Source organism: Arachis duranensis, chromosome 10, assembly GCF_000817695.3.
Source record: "Arachis duranensis cultivar V14167 chromosome 10, aradu.V14167.gnm2.J7QH, whole genome shotgun sequence".
In the NCBI taxonomy this organism is placed as follows: Eukaryota; Viridiplantae; Streptophyta; class Magnoliopsida; order Fabales; family Fabaceae; genus Arachis; species Arachis duranensis.
Genome location: NC_029781.3, coordinates 27759075 through 27775167, shown reverse-complemented (window position 1 = coordinate 27775167; position 16093 = coordinate 27759075). Strand labels below are relative to the sequence as shown.

The following is a 16093-nucleotide window of genomic DNA, read 5'->3' as shown; positions in this document are numbered from 1 at the left end:
CTTTCGCGTGACTCTCTGTTCATATTATTTTCTTCCCAACGCACATATGACGCGGACGCTTCATCGACGCGGTCGTGTCGCGTGTGATTTTTTTATGCAGTATGCAGAATGCAAAATGCAATGAATGTCATGTGAAAATTCCAGGTTCAAACAAAATTCAAAAATAAAGTAGAATGGAGAAAGAACAATCATACCATGGTGGGTTGTCTCCCACCTAGCACTTTTAGTTAAAGTCCTTAAGTTGGACATTTGATGAGCTTCCTGTCATGGTGGCTTATGCTTGTACTGATACAGGAATCTCCACCAATGTTTGGAATTCCAACAGCCTCCGGGGTCCAAACGAGGCATGTAAAGCCCTTAGGTGAGTTCAAATAGGCTTCAAGGCTCCCGGGGTGTTGAATGTCAAAACAGACTCCAAGATTCCAAACTTTTCTTCTACACCTGTCTTTGTCTTGATCTACATCTTTCCAGCCGGGTGGTGAGTAGTCTGAATTTGCACTGCAATGACCAAACAGCTTCCGAGATCCTTTCAATTGAGCTTGACACCAATCCTTGCACCTTAAATTGAAGTGCGAAGCCTCATTGAATCTTGTACACCAACTCTGAGTGCGAGTCATTTCCCTTTTACTCTCAAACCCGCAAAGAGCTCTAAGCTGGCCATCTGTTTCAAGTAAAACATATTCAAGTGGAAAAGTAAAGATAAAAGCTAAGGATTTTACCCACTTGAGGTTTGTATTGGGTGATAGTGGCCTTGGGATAGGTGTTTCTAGTGGTTCTACAAGCTCTACTCCCTTGTGGTCTTCAGTGAATTCCTCCACTTCTTGGCAATTTTCTTCCAATTCAACCATGTCTTGATCAAGGTCACCGATATCTTCTTCATCACTCGAGTCATAATTGGGAGGTTGAGAAAAGTCGACCTCTGCATCATCTTCGTATTCACTTGGGGAAGATTCTCCTATCTCAAAGAATTCACTTGCGGATGCAAGAGCATTACTAGGAGAACTTGAGTGGTGACTATCATCATCAAGAAAACTTGAGTCTTGGGTCATTCCGTCCAGTTCCTCATAAGATACCTGCCTTGGGGGTTGTGCACTATCCTCCTTAGCATTAATTGTAACGTCCTCGACGGAATTCTCCACAACTCTGGATTCCTGCGGAGGTTCAGCATCTCCTAAATCTTCAACCAACTCTTCTTCTTCTATAATGACAGCGTCCTCTACTTGTTCCAGTACGAAGTTATGCTCTATGCTGTCCACTGGAGCTTCTCGTGTCTTCTTCACAATACATTCTTCATTAGATTCTCCACATGAAGCCATGGGAGTCTGTTGAGTGTCCGAACGTCTGAAAGATAATTGATTTATTGCTTGCTCCATTTGATGAAGGGTTGCATTAAATTGGTTTACTAATTCTTCGAAGCGAACCTGTGATTCTTGGCTTGATGCATATGGACATGGTGTGTAGGAGAGTGGTAGTTCTTGGGAGTAATTGGATTGGCGTTGGGGCGAATAAGGATCATATGGTGGCGAATGATGAAAAGAAGCTTGTTTGAGGTTGTGTTGAAAGGATGGTCTCTGAGCATAGGGTGGGGCTTGTTGGTAGCTACAAGGCGGTCCACCATATCTATCAGCTTGGTATGCATTGTAGAATGGTCTCTGTCTATGATATCTAGGAGGGTGTTGTTGCCTAAAGGGATGATCAGATACTCTTGGCTCCATCCATCTTTGATTGCTTAGACCGTGATGCATAGTCCTGTTATAGCTTCCATTCCTTGCAACAAAAGTAGAACCAAACTCAAAGTGAGAGGGGTGAGAATTCATAGAAGTTATCAGAAATAAAGGGGAACAGAAAAAACAAATAAACAAGTAAAAGAAAAATATTTACAATGACCAATAATAAGGCACACGTTTGCAATTCCCCGGCAATAGCGCCATTTTGATGTTAGGATTTTTGCTAGTAAAGAATTTTATAAAGATATAGTCGCGTTGTGAGTATAGATTCTAAACCAACAGAAAATCCCTTCGTACAAACATTTTGGTTGTCACAAGTAACAAATCCCTTTAAAATTGATAACCGAGTATTTAAACCTCGGGTCGTCTTCTCAAGGAATTGCAGGGAGGTATGATTTATTATTGGTTATGAGTCTTGTAAATTGGGGGTTTTGAAAGTGAGGAAGGAGTATGTTGAATGACAAGTAAAATAAATAAATAACTGTAAAGTAAAACTCTTTGCAAGGTATGAAAACTGGAAGTCCTATCCCAGTTGTCCTTATCAATTGTGATGAGAATTAGATTTTTCTCCCACTTAGTTAACCTTTACTAAAGCAAAGGAAAGTCAAGTGGACTAATTAGTTTGATCCTCAAGTCCTAGTCAATCCCTGTGGGAAGACTAGCTTTAGAGCGAGCTAGATCAATTAGAATTTGCCAATTTTAACCACTACTGAGTTTGACAACTCAAGAGTTACCAATTAATCAACCAAAGCCAAAAGAGAATAAAATCTACTTGAATGAAAATAATTTGGATAGAGCCCAAGCATCAATAACATAAATTAGAGAAAACAATCATAAGTCTGAAATACCTCAAATTATATTAAATAAGAAAATCCTAACATGAATGTCATTAAGCCAAATTGGCGACATAAATCAAACACAAATAAAAGTATCGGAGTAAATAAAAGTAGAAGAGAAACATAAATTATTGAACCTGATATTATGAAGTAATCCTAATGACTAAAGAAATCCTAATCCTAAAACCTAAGAGAGAGGAGAGAACCTCTCTCACTAAAAACTACATCTAAAACCTAAAATTGTGAGTAACGATTGAATTATCTGATTCTGCTCCACTCTCAGCCTCTAATCTGTGTTTTCTGGGCCGAGAACTGGGTCAAAAACAGCCAAGAAATCACTCCCAGCGCTTTCTGATCCGTACAGGTGATTTAAGAAAATTGTCGTGGTATAGAATTTCCTCAATTGAATGAATTCTCGTTGAAAGTATAGTTCTACACCAACAAACAATCCTCCCAATCAAAAATATTGGTTGTCACATGTACAAACCCCAATGAAAATTAACCGAAGTATTAAAACTCTGAGTCGTCTCACAAGGAATTGCAATGAAGTGCTTAATTATTGGCTATGGGGATCAAGGGGGGTTTGATTTGATATTGGGCAAGGAAATGTAAAAGCAAGAAAGTAAATGATACGAAAAGTAAATCAAACAAGCAATTAAAGGAAGCAATTAAAGAAAAAGAGACATTCATGGCAATGAATTGAGATCATAGGCTTTCTATCCTAGTCATGCATGATTAATTCATCTTATTTAGTCAACTCCAACAAATAGGGAGAAAGTCAAACAAGATAATCAATCATATCACAATGATAAACAAGAATTTATCTCATTACGTCAACTCCAACAAATAGGGAGAAAGTCTAACGAGACTAGATAATCTCAATCCAAAAGTCCTAACCGACTTACTAATTAAACTAGCAAAATATTAGCGTCAATGGAAACAATATTCCATAAGTCCTAATCAACTCATTAATTAAATTAGCAAAAGATTAGCGTCAATGGAAACAATATTAGCTAACAACTCTAGATCACCAACATAAGTTGGGTTTTCATGACTCAAGATTGCCTAATTACTCTTTCCAAGCCAAGAATGCTCAAAATCTACTCTAACATCCAACCAAGCATTTTATCAAACACTTGGTGGGCACAAAAGGAAAGCATAGAAAATGTGCAAGAATAATAAAATCTACCAACTACCAATAGCAAGAAAAGTAAAATCAATAACTCAAATCAACAATAAAAATAACATCAAACATAAAATTGCATTAAAGGAAAATTAAGATCCAACAAGGTTCATGAACATAAAAGCAACAAAATAAAAGAAATGAACAAGTAAAAACTAGAAGAGTAGAGATGTAGCAACAAGAAATTAAAAGCAGAAACTAAATCAAAACAAGAATTAAAAGTTGGATTTAAGAAAATTAAACCTAAACTACCCTAAATTCTAGAGAGAAGAGAGAGCTTCTCTCTCTAGAATTCTCCCCTAAAACATGATGAAAACTAAACTATGACTACTTTCTTCACTCCCCCCTCAATCCTTGGGTTCAATAGCATCAGAAATGGGTTGGATTGGGCCCAAAATGAGCTGCAAAATCGCTGAGGGCGATTTCATTAAAGTGGACCCACGGACAGAATCAGTGCGCGCGCGAACATGGCACGTGCGTGCCCCTTAACGCGAAGTAACATATGACAAATTTTATATCATTTTGAAGCCCCGGATGTTAGCTTTCCAACGCAACTAGAACCGCCTCATTTGGACCTCTGTAGCTCAAGTTAAGGTTGATTGAGTGCAAAGAGGTCGGGCTTGACAGCTTTACGGTTCCTTCATTTCTTCATGAGTTATCCCACTTTGTATGCTTTTCTCCTCACTTCTTTCATCTAATACTTACCTTATGAACCTGAAATCACTCAACAAACATATCAAGGCATCGAATGGAATTAAAGTGAATTAAAATCACCAATTTTAGGGCCTAAAAAGCATGTTTTCACATTTAAGCACAAATTAAGGGAGAATTATAAAACCATGCTATTTCATTGAATAAATATGAGAAAATGTGATAAAATCCCCCAAAATAAATACAAGATAAACCAAAAATTGGGATTTATCAACAGGTCACGGCAAAGTGACGTGGAGGCGTCATCCACGCGTTTGCGTGGAATGAGATTCGCAGATGCGACGTGTCCACGTGGAGCGCGCGTTCGCGTCGCCTATCTATATGGAAACTATGGCGAATTATATATCAAATCAAAGTCCCGAACGTTAGCTTTCCAATGCAAGTGGAACCGCATCATTTGGACCTCTGTAGCTCAAGTTATGATTATTTTAGTGCGAGAGGGTCAGGCTGACAGCTTTGCAGTTCCTTCAACTTCTTGTATTCCTTCCACTTTTGCATGCTTCCTTTCCATCCTCTGAGCCATTCCTACTCTGTAATCTCTGAAAACACTTAACACACATATCAAGGTGTCAAATGGTAATAAGAGAGGATTAAACATAGCAAAATTAAGACCAAAGAAGCATGTTTTCAATCATAGCACAAAATCAGGAAGGAAAATGTAAAACATGCGAATTCAATGAATAAGTGTGAGACTAGCGGATAAAATCTACTCAATTAAATACAAGATGTACCATGAAATAGTGGTGCATCAGCGAACAAACCTTTTAAGTTTGGTGTGGTAAAAGCATTGCTTTTTGTTTTTCCATAACCATTTATGGCACCTAAGGCTGGAGAAACCTCTAGGAAGAGGAAATGGAAGGCAAAAGCTTCCACCTCCGAGTCATGGGAGATGGAGAGATTCATCTCAAGGGTCCATAGCTTAGTAGTAGAGCATTTGACTGCACATCAAGAGAGCCCACTCATGGACCTCAACAAGAGTATGAGGAATTCCCTCGAAATGGAATTTCTGGAGCTACAGAAGCTCCAATGGCGCGCTCTCAATTGCGTTGAAAAGTAGACATCCAGGGCTTTCCGGAAATATATAATAGTCCATACTTTTCCTGAGTTTAGACTACGTAAATTGGCATTTAACGCCAGCTTTCTGCCTTATTCTAGCGTTAAACGCCAAAAACAAGTTGCAAAGTAGAGTTAAACGCCAGAAACAAGTTACAAACTGGCGTTTAACTCCAAGGAAGACCTCTACACGTGAAAGGTTCAATGCTCAGCCCAAACACACACCAAGTGGGCCCAGAAGTGGATTTCTGCATCATTTACTCATTTCTGTACCCCTAGTAACTAGTCTAGTATAAATAGGACTTTTTACTATTGTATTTTCATCTTGGTATCTATCTTTGATCAGTTTATGCAATCTTAGACATTGGGGGCTGGCCTCACGAGCATGCCTGGACCTTTATCACTTATGTATTTTCAACGGTGGAGTTTCTACACACCATAGATTAAGGGTGTGGAGCTCTGCTGTTCCTCGAGTATTAATGCAATTACCACTGTTTTCTATTCAATTCATGCTTATTCTTATTCTAAGATATTCATTTGCACTTTAACCTGATGAATGTGATGATCCGTGACACTCATCACCATTCTCACTTATGAACGCGTGCCTGACAAACACTTTCGTTCTACCTGTGAAAGCTAGAGTGTGTATCTCTTGGATTCCTGGTCCATGATGCATGGTTGCCTCTCCTAATAACAGAGCCTTCCATTTCATGAGATCAGAGTCTTCGTGGTATAAGCTAGAATCCATTGGCAGCATTCTTGAGATCCGGAAAGTCTAAACCTTGTCTGTGGTATTTCGAGTAGGATCTGGGCTGGGATGACTGTGACGAGCTTCAAACTCACGACTGTAGGGCATGGTGACAGACGCAAAAGGATAGTAAATCCTATTCCTACACGATCAAGAACCAACAGCTGATTAGCCATGCGGAAAACCGTAGAGGACCTTTTTTACTGAGAGGATGGGAAGTAGCCATTGACAACAGTGACGCCCTACATACAGCTTGCCATAGAAAGGAGTACGAAGGATTGGATGAAGGCAGTAGGAAAGCAGAGATTCAAGAGGGATAAAGCATCTCCATACACTTATCTGAAATTTCCACCAATGATTTACATAAGTATCTCTATCTTTATTTTCTGTTTATTTATATTTTAATCATTAAAACTCCATAACCATTTGAATCCACCTGACTGTGATTTACAAGGTGACCATATCTTGCTTCAAGCCGACAATCTCCGTGGGATCGACCCTTACTCACGTAAGGTTTATTACTTGGACGACCCAGTGCACTTGCTGGTTAGTTATGCAAAGTTGTGAAAAAGAAGTGAGATTACAATTGTGCGTACTAAGTTGTTGGCGCCATTGTGTATCATAATTTTGTGCACCAGTAGGACATGTGGTAACTTGTGGATGAAGTAAAATGAGAATCAATGATGAATGATGAGTAATGATGATTGTGTGAGTTGCTGAGTATGATGGTGGAAGTGTTGTGTATAGTATGAGTCGGATGGCTGTGATAAGAATTGAATTATGGCTGAGTATGTATATGTATATGATTAATGATTAAATGTGGTAAATGAATAATGATGGAAAATGTTGAATGTGATGTGTGACCTCGAGTAGTAGGCAGTGGCGATGTCCACTTGCTTCGGGTATGAGATGGTGAAGGAGGATTATGTTAAATGAGTTTAATTATGGAGATGAAATGAACGTGTGTTTGGGATGCCTAGGTAGTAGCAAGGGTTGTAGTTCGTCCCACTTGCTCCGGGTCACATATTGTGACGCCTGGGTAGTAGCGGCAGTAGTGGTTATTCCACTCGCTCCAGGTTGAGCTTTTAAACACCTGCCTGGGTAGATGCAGTGGCATTGGTCCACTTGCTCCAGGATGTAGTGAGATATACCTGCTTGGGTAGATGCAGTGGCATTGATTCCACTTGCTCTGGGTTTGGTTTGCAACTCCTGTGGTAGATGCAGTGGTTAGCCCCTACTTGCTCCCAGTCGAGGTTGATTTGAGATTTGTGAAATTATTTGAGTTTCGGATTTCCTTGGGTAGATGTAGTGAGTCGGCTCCACTTGCTCCAAGTTGAGATCCGAGATTCTGTTGACCCTATGTCGTAAGTGTTGTTGGACATTATGAAAGTTCCGGATAAGCTCGCCCCCGTGGATAAACACCAGTGTGGGTGTTGTGTGATTATGATTATGATTGTGAATAACTCGAGTTGGGGATGCACGACAGAGGGACAGTCCAATGGTTAGCTACCAGGACTTGTTGGGTTGGCTTTATAACCGACAGATGAGACTCATCAGCCATAGGGCAGGCATACATCATTTGTATATGTTTAAATTATTTGGGTTTGCCTATTTGTTTTGGATTGCTATATCATATATGCTATATTACCTGATTGTGTGCTACTTGTTCTACTTGTACCTTATTGTGTATTACTTGCCTGTATTGCTTGTGTTTGTACAACTGAGAGGTACCTCATGCTGGTGTCGGTTGACGCTGAGGGCTGTTCTTGATGAGATGAGTTGATGATATAATTGAATAATGATGACGGTTATTGAATGACATAAATGAGATCCCTAGATAAACGTAGTGAAGGGATTTCACTTGCTACAAGTAGATAATGTGATGATTTAAGCTCCCTGGGTAGATGCAGTGAAGTGATTTCACTTGCTCCATGTGAGGATATGAGATAATGATATATAGTTGTTGAGACAGAATAATTGGGGGTGGTTTCGTTTATAATTCTGATTGTGAATTGTCGAAGAGTTAGAAAGTTGGGAAGCCTGAGGAACACAAATCAGATTAGCATTCCCTTGTGACAGTTGCCTATTTATGGATTAGCGAGAACATAGGATGAATAATTGGTGAAAGGAAGTTTAAGACGCTTAGTGAGTTTTTATTACGATGCATTGTATTTATTTGGCACTTTTACCGTACTGGGAACTCATGGGTCGGGGGTTCTCATTTCGTATATATCTCTTATTTTTCAGATACAGGTCCAGGTGCTCAGAAGTGAGCTGTGGTTCATCTGAGAGATGGCAAAGATCTTTATATTCCTTACTTTATTTTTTGCTTAGAATATGTCCACCTTTATTTTGAAAAGCTTATATTATGTATTGAACTCTTTTGAGCTTGCCTATAGAAGGTTTCATATTCTATTTGGGAGAGATTAGGAGGTACCGTTGTCATCTTCTTTTATACTGTATCCTAGTCGGCCTAAACTTCGCAGGTCGCGACTAATGGCTATTTACTTATGTTATATATCTATATATTGTCCTTCTCTTATTCTTTTTAATGCCTTTTTCTATATATCGCTTTCGACTTCATGCTTTATCTTTTAGTTGTCGATGCATGAGTGATACGACTTCGCGATTTTATTTTCACTCTTTTCAGGCTTCTCGATTAATACTCCTTTCAATTATACTTATACATTGTGTATTATAATCCCCCTTAAGAGTCGTACCACCTTATTATCATTGACTTATGACTCGCTTGGTAGAAAATGATATATCAAATGTCAAATATTATTTCCAACTTAAATTTATATCTATTTGAGATATTAACCTAAATTTAATTTTTGATACCTAAAATTTTTTATAGAATTAATAGTTACTTATACATTAAATATGCAAAAACAAACAACAATTTAGTTTTACAAATATCAATTTTCTTTGGCAAGAAATAAGTGAAATAACTAAAGTCATATCCCTAGAACAAACAATTTTGCTCTTGTAATAAATTAGTATAAATCAAATGAAATAACATTGCTTATTATCAAATCTTTACTAATAATATTAAATTTTAATTGAGTTGCAAATAATCTCATATCTTTTGTAATTAGAATTTTTTTCCATTGCAAAATAGAATTTTTTTAGATTTTTTCATTGCAAAATAAACTTGTTTTCATACAAAATAAATATAAATTTAATAAATACAAATTTTTAATGATGGTACAAATAGAAAAACACACCAGTGAGTACAAAGCGCTTTCTTTATAATAAGAAGCAATTATTTCCATGCAATAACACAATCTGAATACATTAGATGATAAGTAACTACTAGTGGACTCATAAGGATTCAATATCCTAATTTATGGATAGTTTCATTCTTTCTTGAGCTTCTTAGTGATGGTGGCAATATACTTGCCTTGGTGGAATGCTTGCTCCAACTCAAGTTTAGTTGGTTGTCTTGATCCATCACCACCAGCATAAGTTCGGGCACCTTATTGACTGCCACCCTTCACTTCATTCATCTCGAACATGCCGCCGCCGAATGTATATCCGATTGAGGCAGTCTATCTCTGCTTCCAATTCAGTAGAGAATTAATTATGACCAATGAGGCAACAAAAAATTTCATATGGGTAGAAATATAACTAGGAACATGTAAATTATAAAGGTTAGCATTATTACCTCATACAGGTGATTCTTGCTCTATGACCACTAAACAAAAGGTTAGCATCTTCTGATCCCGCATCATCCCTATCTAAATCTATCATTTCCACAGTTGAACCCTAGTAAACAACAATAAGTGAAGTGAATGTCGAGATTAATAACAGTCAACGAATGTTTAACAAATCAAATTTTCTCATAACTTCAAAATATATTTCCAAAGAATAGCTACAACAATATTAACCTAAAATTAAACAGGGTAAAGACAGAAAAAATGTCATAATTTCAATCTTAAGAGTAGTTACTCACTGATGGAGGAGTAGCATCCTTCTGAAAAACTGCAGTTAGGTGAAATTCTTATCAACACCACCTTGGAGAACCCATCAAAACTTACGTCTTGCAAAAAAAAGGCACTTATCAAGAATCATGAGATTCTTGGTCCATCAAAATTATTTGCTACTTCCCACTTTCTGAGCAGAGGATGTCTACCTTACTATATCTGATCTACACTCAGACAATAAATAAGGCAATTATTAGAAAAAAAGAACCAAAAAGGAGTTGTTACCACTATAGTTACTTTTGATTAAATTTCAAGTATCTGCCAGCAACAATTTTCAAGATAAAACTAAGATGAGTGCTTACCACTGTAGTTACTTTTGATTCAAGAAAGATCAATGGCCATGATTTAAGCTTAGTTTCTTCTATCGGAGGTGCTGGTGGATTCCAAAGTATGAAATAAGGAAGAAGCGCATATGCACCGCCAAAACATGAAAGTAAAAGGAAGGGCCAAACAGGAACTTTGCTTTTTAAGCTGTAGAACATCATAGTCAACATTGCAAGGGCATGCAAAGTAATAACAGAGTTAACATTGCAATTAGAGTGTAATTAACATTAGCAAACCATGTTAATTTTTAAGGGAATATCAGATTCAGAGTGAAATACCTCATTTCTGTAGGAAGTAACGGCATGCTATAGGCCAAAGGCCACAAACCCATTATGTACCACAATGACACAAGCACTTCATTCATTCTGAAACCATCATCTCCTTTCAAATTCAGAAGCTTTTGCAGGAAATACATGTCCCTTGACTAATACAGGGGGCGGGGGAAGAATTAATCCAAAAATTTAATACAAAATAAAAAGATATGAAAATGGATGACATTAGGGAATAATAATTTGATTTCCATGTATTACTTCCAATCAGATCTTACAGATAAATTAAAAAAGGAAAAAAGAAAAACAGTTCATTTTCACACCAAATATCTCAAAAAGAAGTTACTTTTAATTATATAAAACACCTAATTAGATGTCAGTTTAAAAAATAATTTTACACAAAATTTACAGAATCAAGCTCTTTAACAGGAACCTTGCTAACCCGGCCTGACCTAGCTTAAGTCCCATGAAGAGGGTTGATCCCTTAGCAAATATTTTTTCTGTTCCCTAGATTCATTAATTAAGGAACCAAGATCTTTATCACCTTACCAATCCCACATTAGTATTATCTTATTCTATCAAATCCAATCTTTTACCCAAACCATTCAAATAGCAAGCATGAACACAACTACTTTTACAAATGTAGCAAAACATGACTAAATATCTGATTATAGTTTCTACATATTAGCAAAGTAAAGGATCCCTGTAGCTGTTAATGCAAATATATAAAAATGTTTCGTACCAGACTAAGAGTTGTGGTCCCAAGAAGCAGCAAATATAGTTTACCCTAAAATTAATAAAATATCAAAATCCTTATTGGCTGGCAATAATTAAGTACCAATCTATATCATTATTTCTGCCTTTCTGGGTTCAATGGATAAAGCAAAATCACTGTATAATAAGAACATCAAGGATGGTTTTTTATTAGAAACCGTTAAACTATCAAAGACTGGATTCCTCAGTATAGTCACAACCATTTTAGCACAAACCTCAACTAGATGAAGATTAGAAGCACGCTGAGAAGAGAAAATGAATATGAATCAACATGGTTCCAGAGAAAATGAACATGAGTTCCAGATGCTACCAGAATGTCAATATGGGTCCAGAGAAAATCAACATGAATCAGAAGCAAAATGAAAAAATGAAAGAGAAACTCACCTTTTCTTCACTTTTAAAGGCAGAGATCAAAATCCAGAAGCAGGGGAAAGATTGAAGCTTCTTGTTGTTGTTCAAAAGCTGCTGTTGTTGCATCATCTTTTAGATTCTAACAAAGAAAAGAAGATAACTATAACTTCACATCGAATATCAGAGTACACCATATATATATAATAATCTAACTATGGAAAGAAATGCATAATTTCTTCAAAAATTACCTGAATTTCCACACAAAGGGCTATGATTTTCCTCATCTCTCCCATCTTGTGTTTGTTTGCCAGCCTTGAGAGCAGCTGATGAACGGATAATTTATATGCTTTTTGGCATTATTTTTAGGTAGTTTTTAGTATGATCTAGTTACTTTTAGGGATGTTTTCATTAGTTTTTATGCTAAATTCACATTTTTGGACTTTACTATGAGTTTGTGTATTTTTCTGTGATTTCAGGTATTTTCTGGCTAAAATTGAGGGACCTGAGTAAAACTCTGATAAAAGGCTGACAAAGGACTGCTGATGCTGTTGGAATCTGACCTCCCTGCACTCGAAATAGATTTTTTGGAGCTACAGAACTCCAAATGGCGCACTCTCGACGGTGTTGGAAAGTAGACATCCAGTGCTTTCCAGCAATATATAATAATCTACACTTTATTCAAGATTAGATGATGTAAACTGGCACTCAACGCCAGTTCCATGCTGCATTCTGGAGTCAAACGCCAGAAACACATCACGAACTAGAGTTGAATGCCAAAAACACGTTACAACTTGGCGTTCAACTCCAAGATAAGCCTCAGCTCGTGTAAAGATCAAGCTCAGCTCAAACATACACCAAGTGGGCCCCGGAAGTGGATTTATGCATCAATTACTTACTTCTGTAAACCTTAGTAGCTAGTCTAGTATAAATAGGACTTTTTACTATTGTATTCAGAGTCTTTGGATTGTAAGGTCTTTTGACCATTCGGTCTTCTGATCACGTTTGGGGGCTGGCCATTCGACCATGCCTGAACCTTCATCACTTATGTAATTTCAACGGTGGAGTTTCTACACACCATAGATTAAGGGTGTGGAGCTCTGCTGTACCTCAAGTTTTAATGCAATTACTACTATTTTCTATTCAATTCAGCTATTCCTGTTCTAAGATATTTGTTGCATTTCAACATGATGAATGTGATGATCCGTGACACTCATCATCATTCTCACCTATGAACGCGTGACTGACAACCACTTCCGTTCTACCTCAGACCGGGCGCATATCTCTTGGATTCCTTAATTAGAATCTTTGTGGTATAAGCTAGATTGATGGCCGCATTCATGAGAATCCGGAAAGTCTAAACCTTGTCTGTGGTATTCCGAGTAAGATTCAGGGATTGAATGACTGTGACGAGCTTCAAACTCGCGATTGTTGGGCGTGATGACAAACGCAAAAGAATCGAGGGATTCTATTCTAACATGATCGAGAACTGACAGATGATTAGCCGTGCCGTGACAGAGCATTTGGACCTTTTTCACTGAGAGGATGGGATGTAGCCATTGACAACAGTGATGCCCTACATACAGCTTGCCATGGAAAGGAATAAGAAGGATTGAAGGAAGGTAGTAGGAAAGCAGAGATCCAACAGGGACAAGCATCTCCATACACTTATCTGAAATTCCCACCATTGAATTACATGAGTAACTCTATCTATATTTTCTGCTTTATTTATTATTCGAAAACTCCATAACATTTATTATCCGCCTAACTGATATTTACAAGATGACCATAGCTTGCTTCATACCAACAATCTCCGTGGGATCGACCCTTACTCACGTAAGGTATTACTTGGAAGACCCAGTGCACTTGCTGGTTAGTTGTGCAGAGTTGTGACTAAGTGTGATTCACGTTTGAGAGCGCTACCAAGTTCTTGGCGCCATTGTTGATGATCACAATTCTGTGCACCAAGTTTTTGGGGCCGTTGCCGGGGATTGTTCGAGTTTGGACAACTGACGGTTCATCTTGTTGCTCAGATTAGGTAATTTTCTTTTTATTTTCTTTTCAAAAAAAAAAATTTTTTTCAAAAATAAATATTTTTCAAAATTTTTCCCTTTGTTTTCGAAATTTATTCCAAAATTTTTAAGAATGAATTCTAGAGTTTCATGGTAACATGTTGAAGCCTGACTAGCTGTAAAGCCATATCCAAATCCTTTTGGATTGAGGCTTCCACTTGTCAACATAACGGGTATGTATATGGAGCTGGATGAAATATCAGCTGTTGCATGCCTGATTTATATCTTCTAAAGCTGGCTGGCTATTAAGCCATGGCCAACCCTTGGATTGGAGCTTTAGACTAACATTGAAAGATTCCTGGAATTCTTATTAAAAATTTTGAATCTCTTAATTTCTTTTCCTATATGTTTTTCAAAAAAAAAATAAAAGAAAATACAAAAAAATCATAAAATCATAAAAACCAAAAATATTTTGTGTTTCTTGTTTGAGTCTTGAGTCAAGTTATAAGTTTGGTGTCTATTGCATGTTCATCTTATTCTTGCACTTTTTTTTTCCAAAAATTCATGCATTCATAGTGTTCTTCATGATCTTCAAGTTGTTCTTGGTAAGTCTTCTTGTTTGATCTTGATGTTTTCTTGTTTTGTGTCTTTTATTGTTTTTCATGTGAATTTTTGCATTCATAGTGTCCATGCATTAAAGATTTCTAAGTTTGGTGTCTTGCATGTTTTCTTTGCATAAAAAATTTTTCAAAAAAATATGTTCTTGATATTCATCATGATCTTCAAAATGTTCTTGGTGTTTATCTTGACATTCATAGTGTTCTTGCATGCATCATATGTTTTGATCCAAAATTTTCATGTTTTGGGTCATATTTGTATTTTTCTCTCTCTTCATTAAAAAATTCAAAAATAAAAAATATCTTTTCCTTATTTTACTCCTAATTTTCGAAAATTTGAGTTGACTTAGTCAAAAAAATTTTAAAACTTAGCTATTTCTTATAAGTCAAGTCAAATTTTCAATTTTAAAAGTCCTATCTTTTCAAAAATTTTTCAAAAATCAAATTTTTTTCATTTTTATCTTATGATTGTCGAAATTTAAAAATATTTTTCAAAAATCTTTTTCTTAATTTTATCTTTATTTTCGAAAATTATGCTAACAATTAATGTGATTGATTCAAAAATTTGAAAGTTTGTTACTTTCTTGTTAAGAAAGGTTCAATCTTTAAAATCTAGAATCATATCTTTTAGTTTCTTGTTAGTCAAGTAATTAATTTTAATTTTAAAAATTAAATCTATCTTATCTTATCTTTTATATCATATCTTTTTCAAAATTTTATCTTTTTCAAAAATTTGATTTTAAAATATCTTTTCTAACTTCTTATCTTCATATCTTTTCAAATTTGATTTTCAAATCTTTTTCAACTAACTATTTGATTTTTTGTTTGTTTCTTATCTTTTTCAAAACCACCTAACAACTTTTTTCTCTCTCTAATTTTCGAAAATAACTCCCTCTTTTTCAAAAATTCTTTTTTTAATTAATTAATTGTTTTAAATTTTAATTTTAATTTTATTTCTTATCTTTATTTTCGAAAATCATTTAACTCCTTTTCAAAATTTAATTTCAAAAATTTCTCCCTCTCTCATCTTTTCCTATTTATTTATTCATTTACTAACACCCATCTTCACTTCTCTTCATCTCAAATCATTGCCCCTATCCTTACCCTTGTGTTTGGATTCTCCTTTCTTTATTCCCTTCTTCTTCTACTAATAATAAGGAACCTCTTTACTGTGACATAGAGGATTCCTCTTCTTTTTCTATTCTTTTCTCTTTCATATGAGCAGGAACAAGGAAAAAGGCATTCTTGTTGAAGCTGATCCAGAACCTGAAAGGACTCTGAAGAGGAAACTAAGAGAAGCTAAATTATAACAATCCAGAGATAACCTTGCTAAAATTTTTGAACAAGAAAAGGAGATGGCAGCCGAACCTAACAACAATAATGCAAGAAGGATGCTTGGTGATTATACCACACCTATGTCCAAGTTTGATGGAAGAAGCATCTCAATTCCTACCATAGGAGCAAACAATTTTGAGCTGAAACCTCAATTAGTTGCTCTAATGCAA

General features: G+C 36.3%; 1 protein-coding gene and 1 pseudogene across 1 annotated transcript; one reads left to right on the top strand and one right to left on the bottom strand.

Moving 5' to 3' along the window:
* Positions 1 to 16093, top strand: part of LOC107469609 (organic cation/carnitine transporter 4-like) — an 82177-nt pseudogene that overhangs the window by 48552 nt on the left and 17532 nt on the right.
* LOC110277071 (uncharacterized) lies at positions 9436 to 11535 on the bottom strand. The gene is made up of 4 exons (XM_052255144.1): positions 10847 to 11535; positions 10547 to 10706; positions 9926 to 10026; positions 9436 to 9815 (listed from the first exon to the last, which is right to left on the bottom strand). The coding sequence occupies exons 1-4, from the start codon at positions 10981 to 10983 to the stop codon at positions 9764 to 9766; spliced, it is 450 nt and encodes a 149-aa protein (XP_052111104.1). The 5' UTR covers positions 10984 to 11535; the 3' UTR covers positions 9436 to 9763.

Bases quoted from the DNA above. Each gene is read 5' to 3' on its own strand.
- LOC110277071 (XM_052255144.1), bottom strand. From the start codon at position 10,983: ATGTATTTCCTGCAAAAGCTTCTGAATTTGAAAGGAGATGATGGTTTC. The intron at 10,027-10,546 runs GTAAGCACTCAT...GTTGTTTACTAG, and splicing joins AATCAAAAGTAACTACAGTG to GGTTCAACTGTGGAAATGAT. The intron at 9,816-9,925 runs GTAATAATGCTA...AATTGGAAGCAG, and splicing joins GCAAGAATCACCTGTATGAG to AGATAGACTGCCTCAATCGG.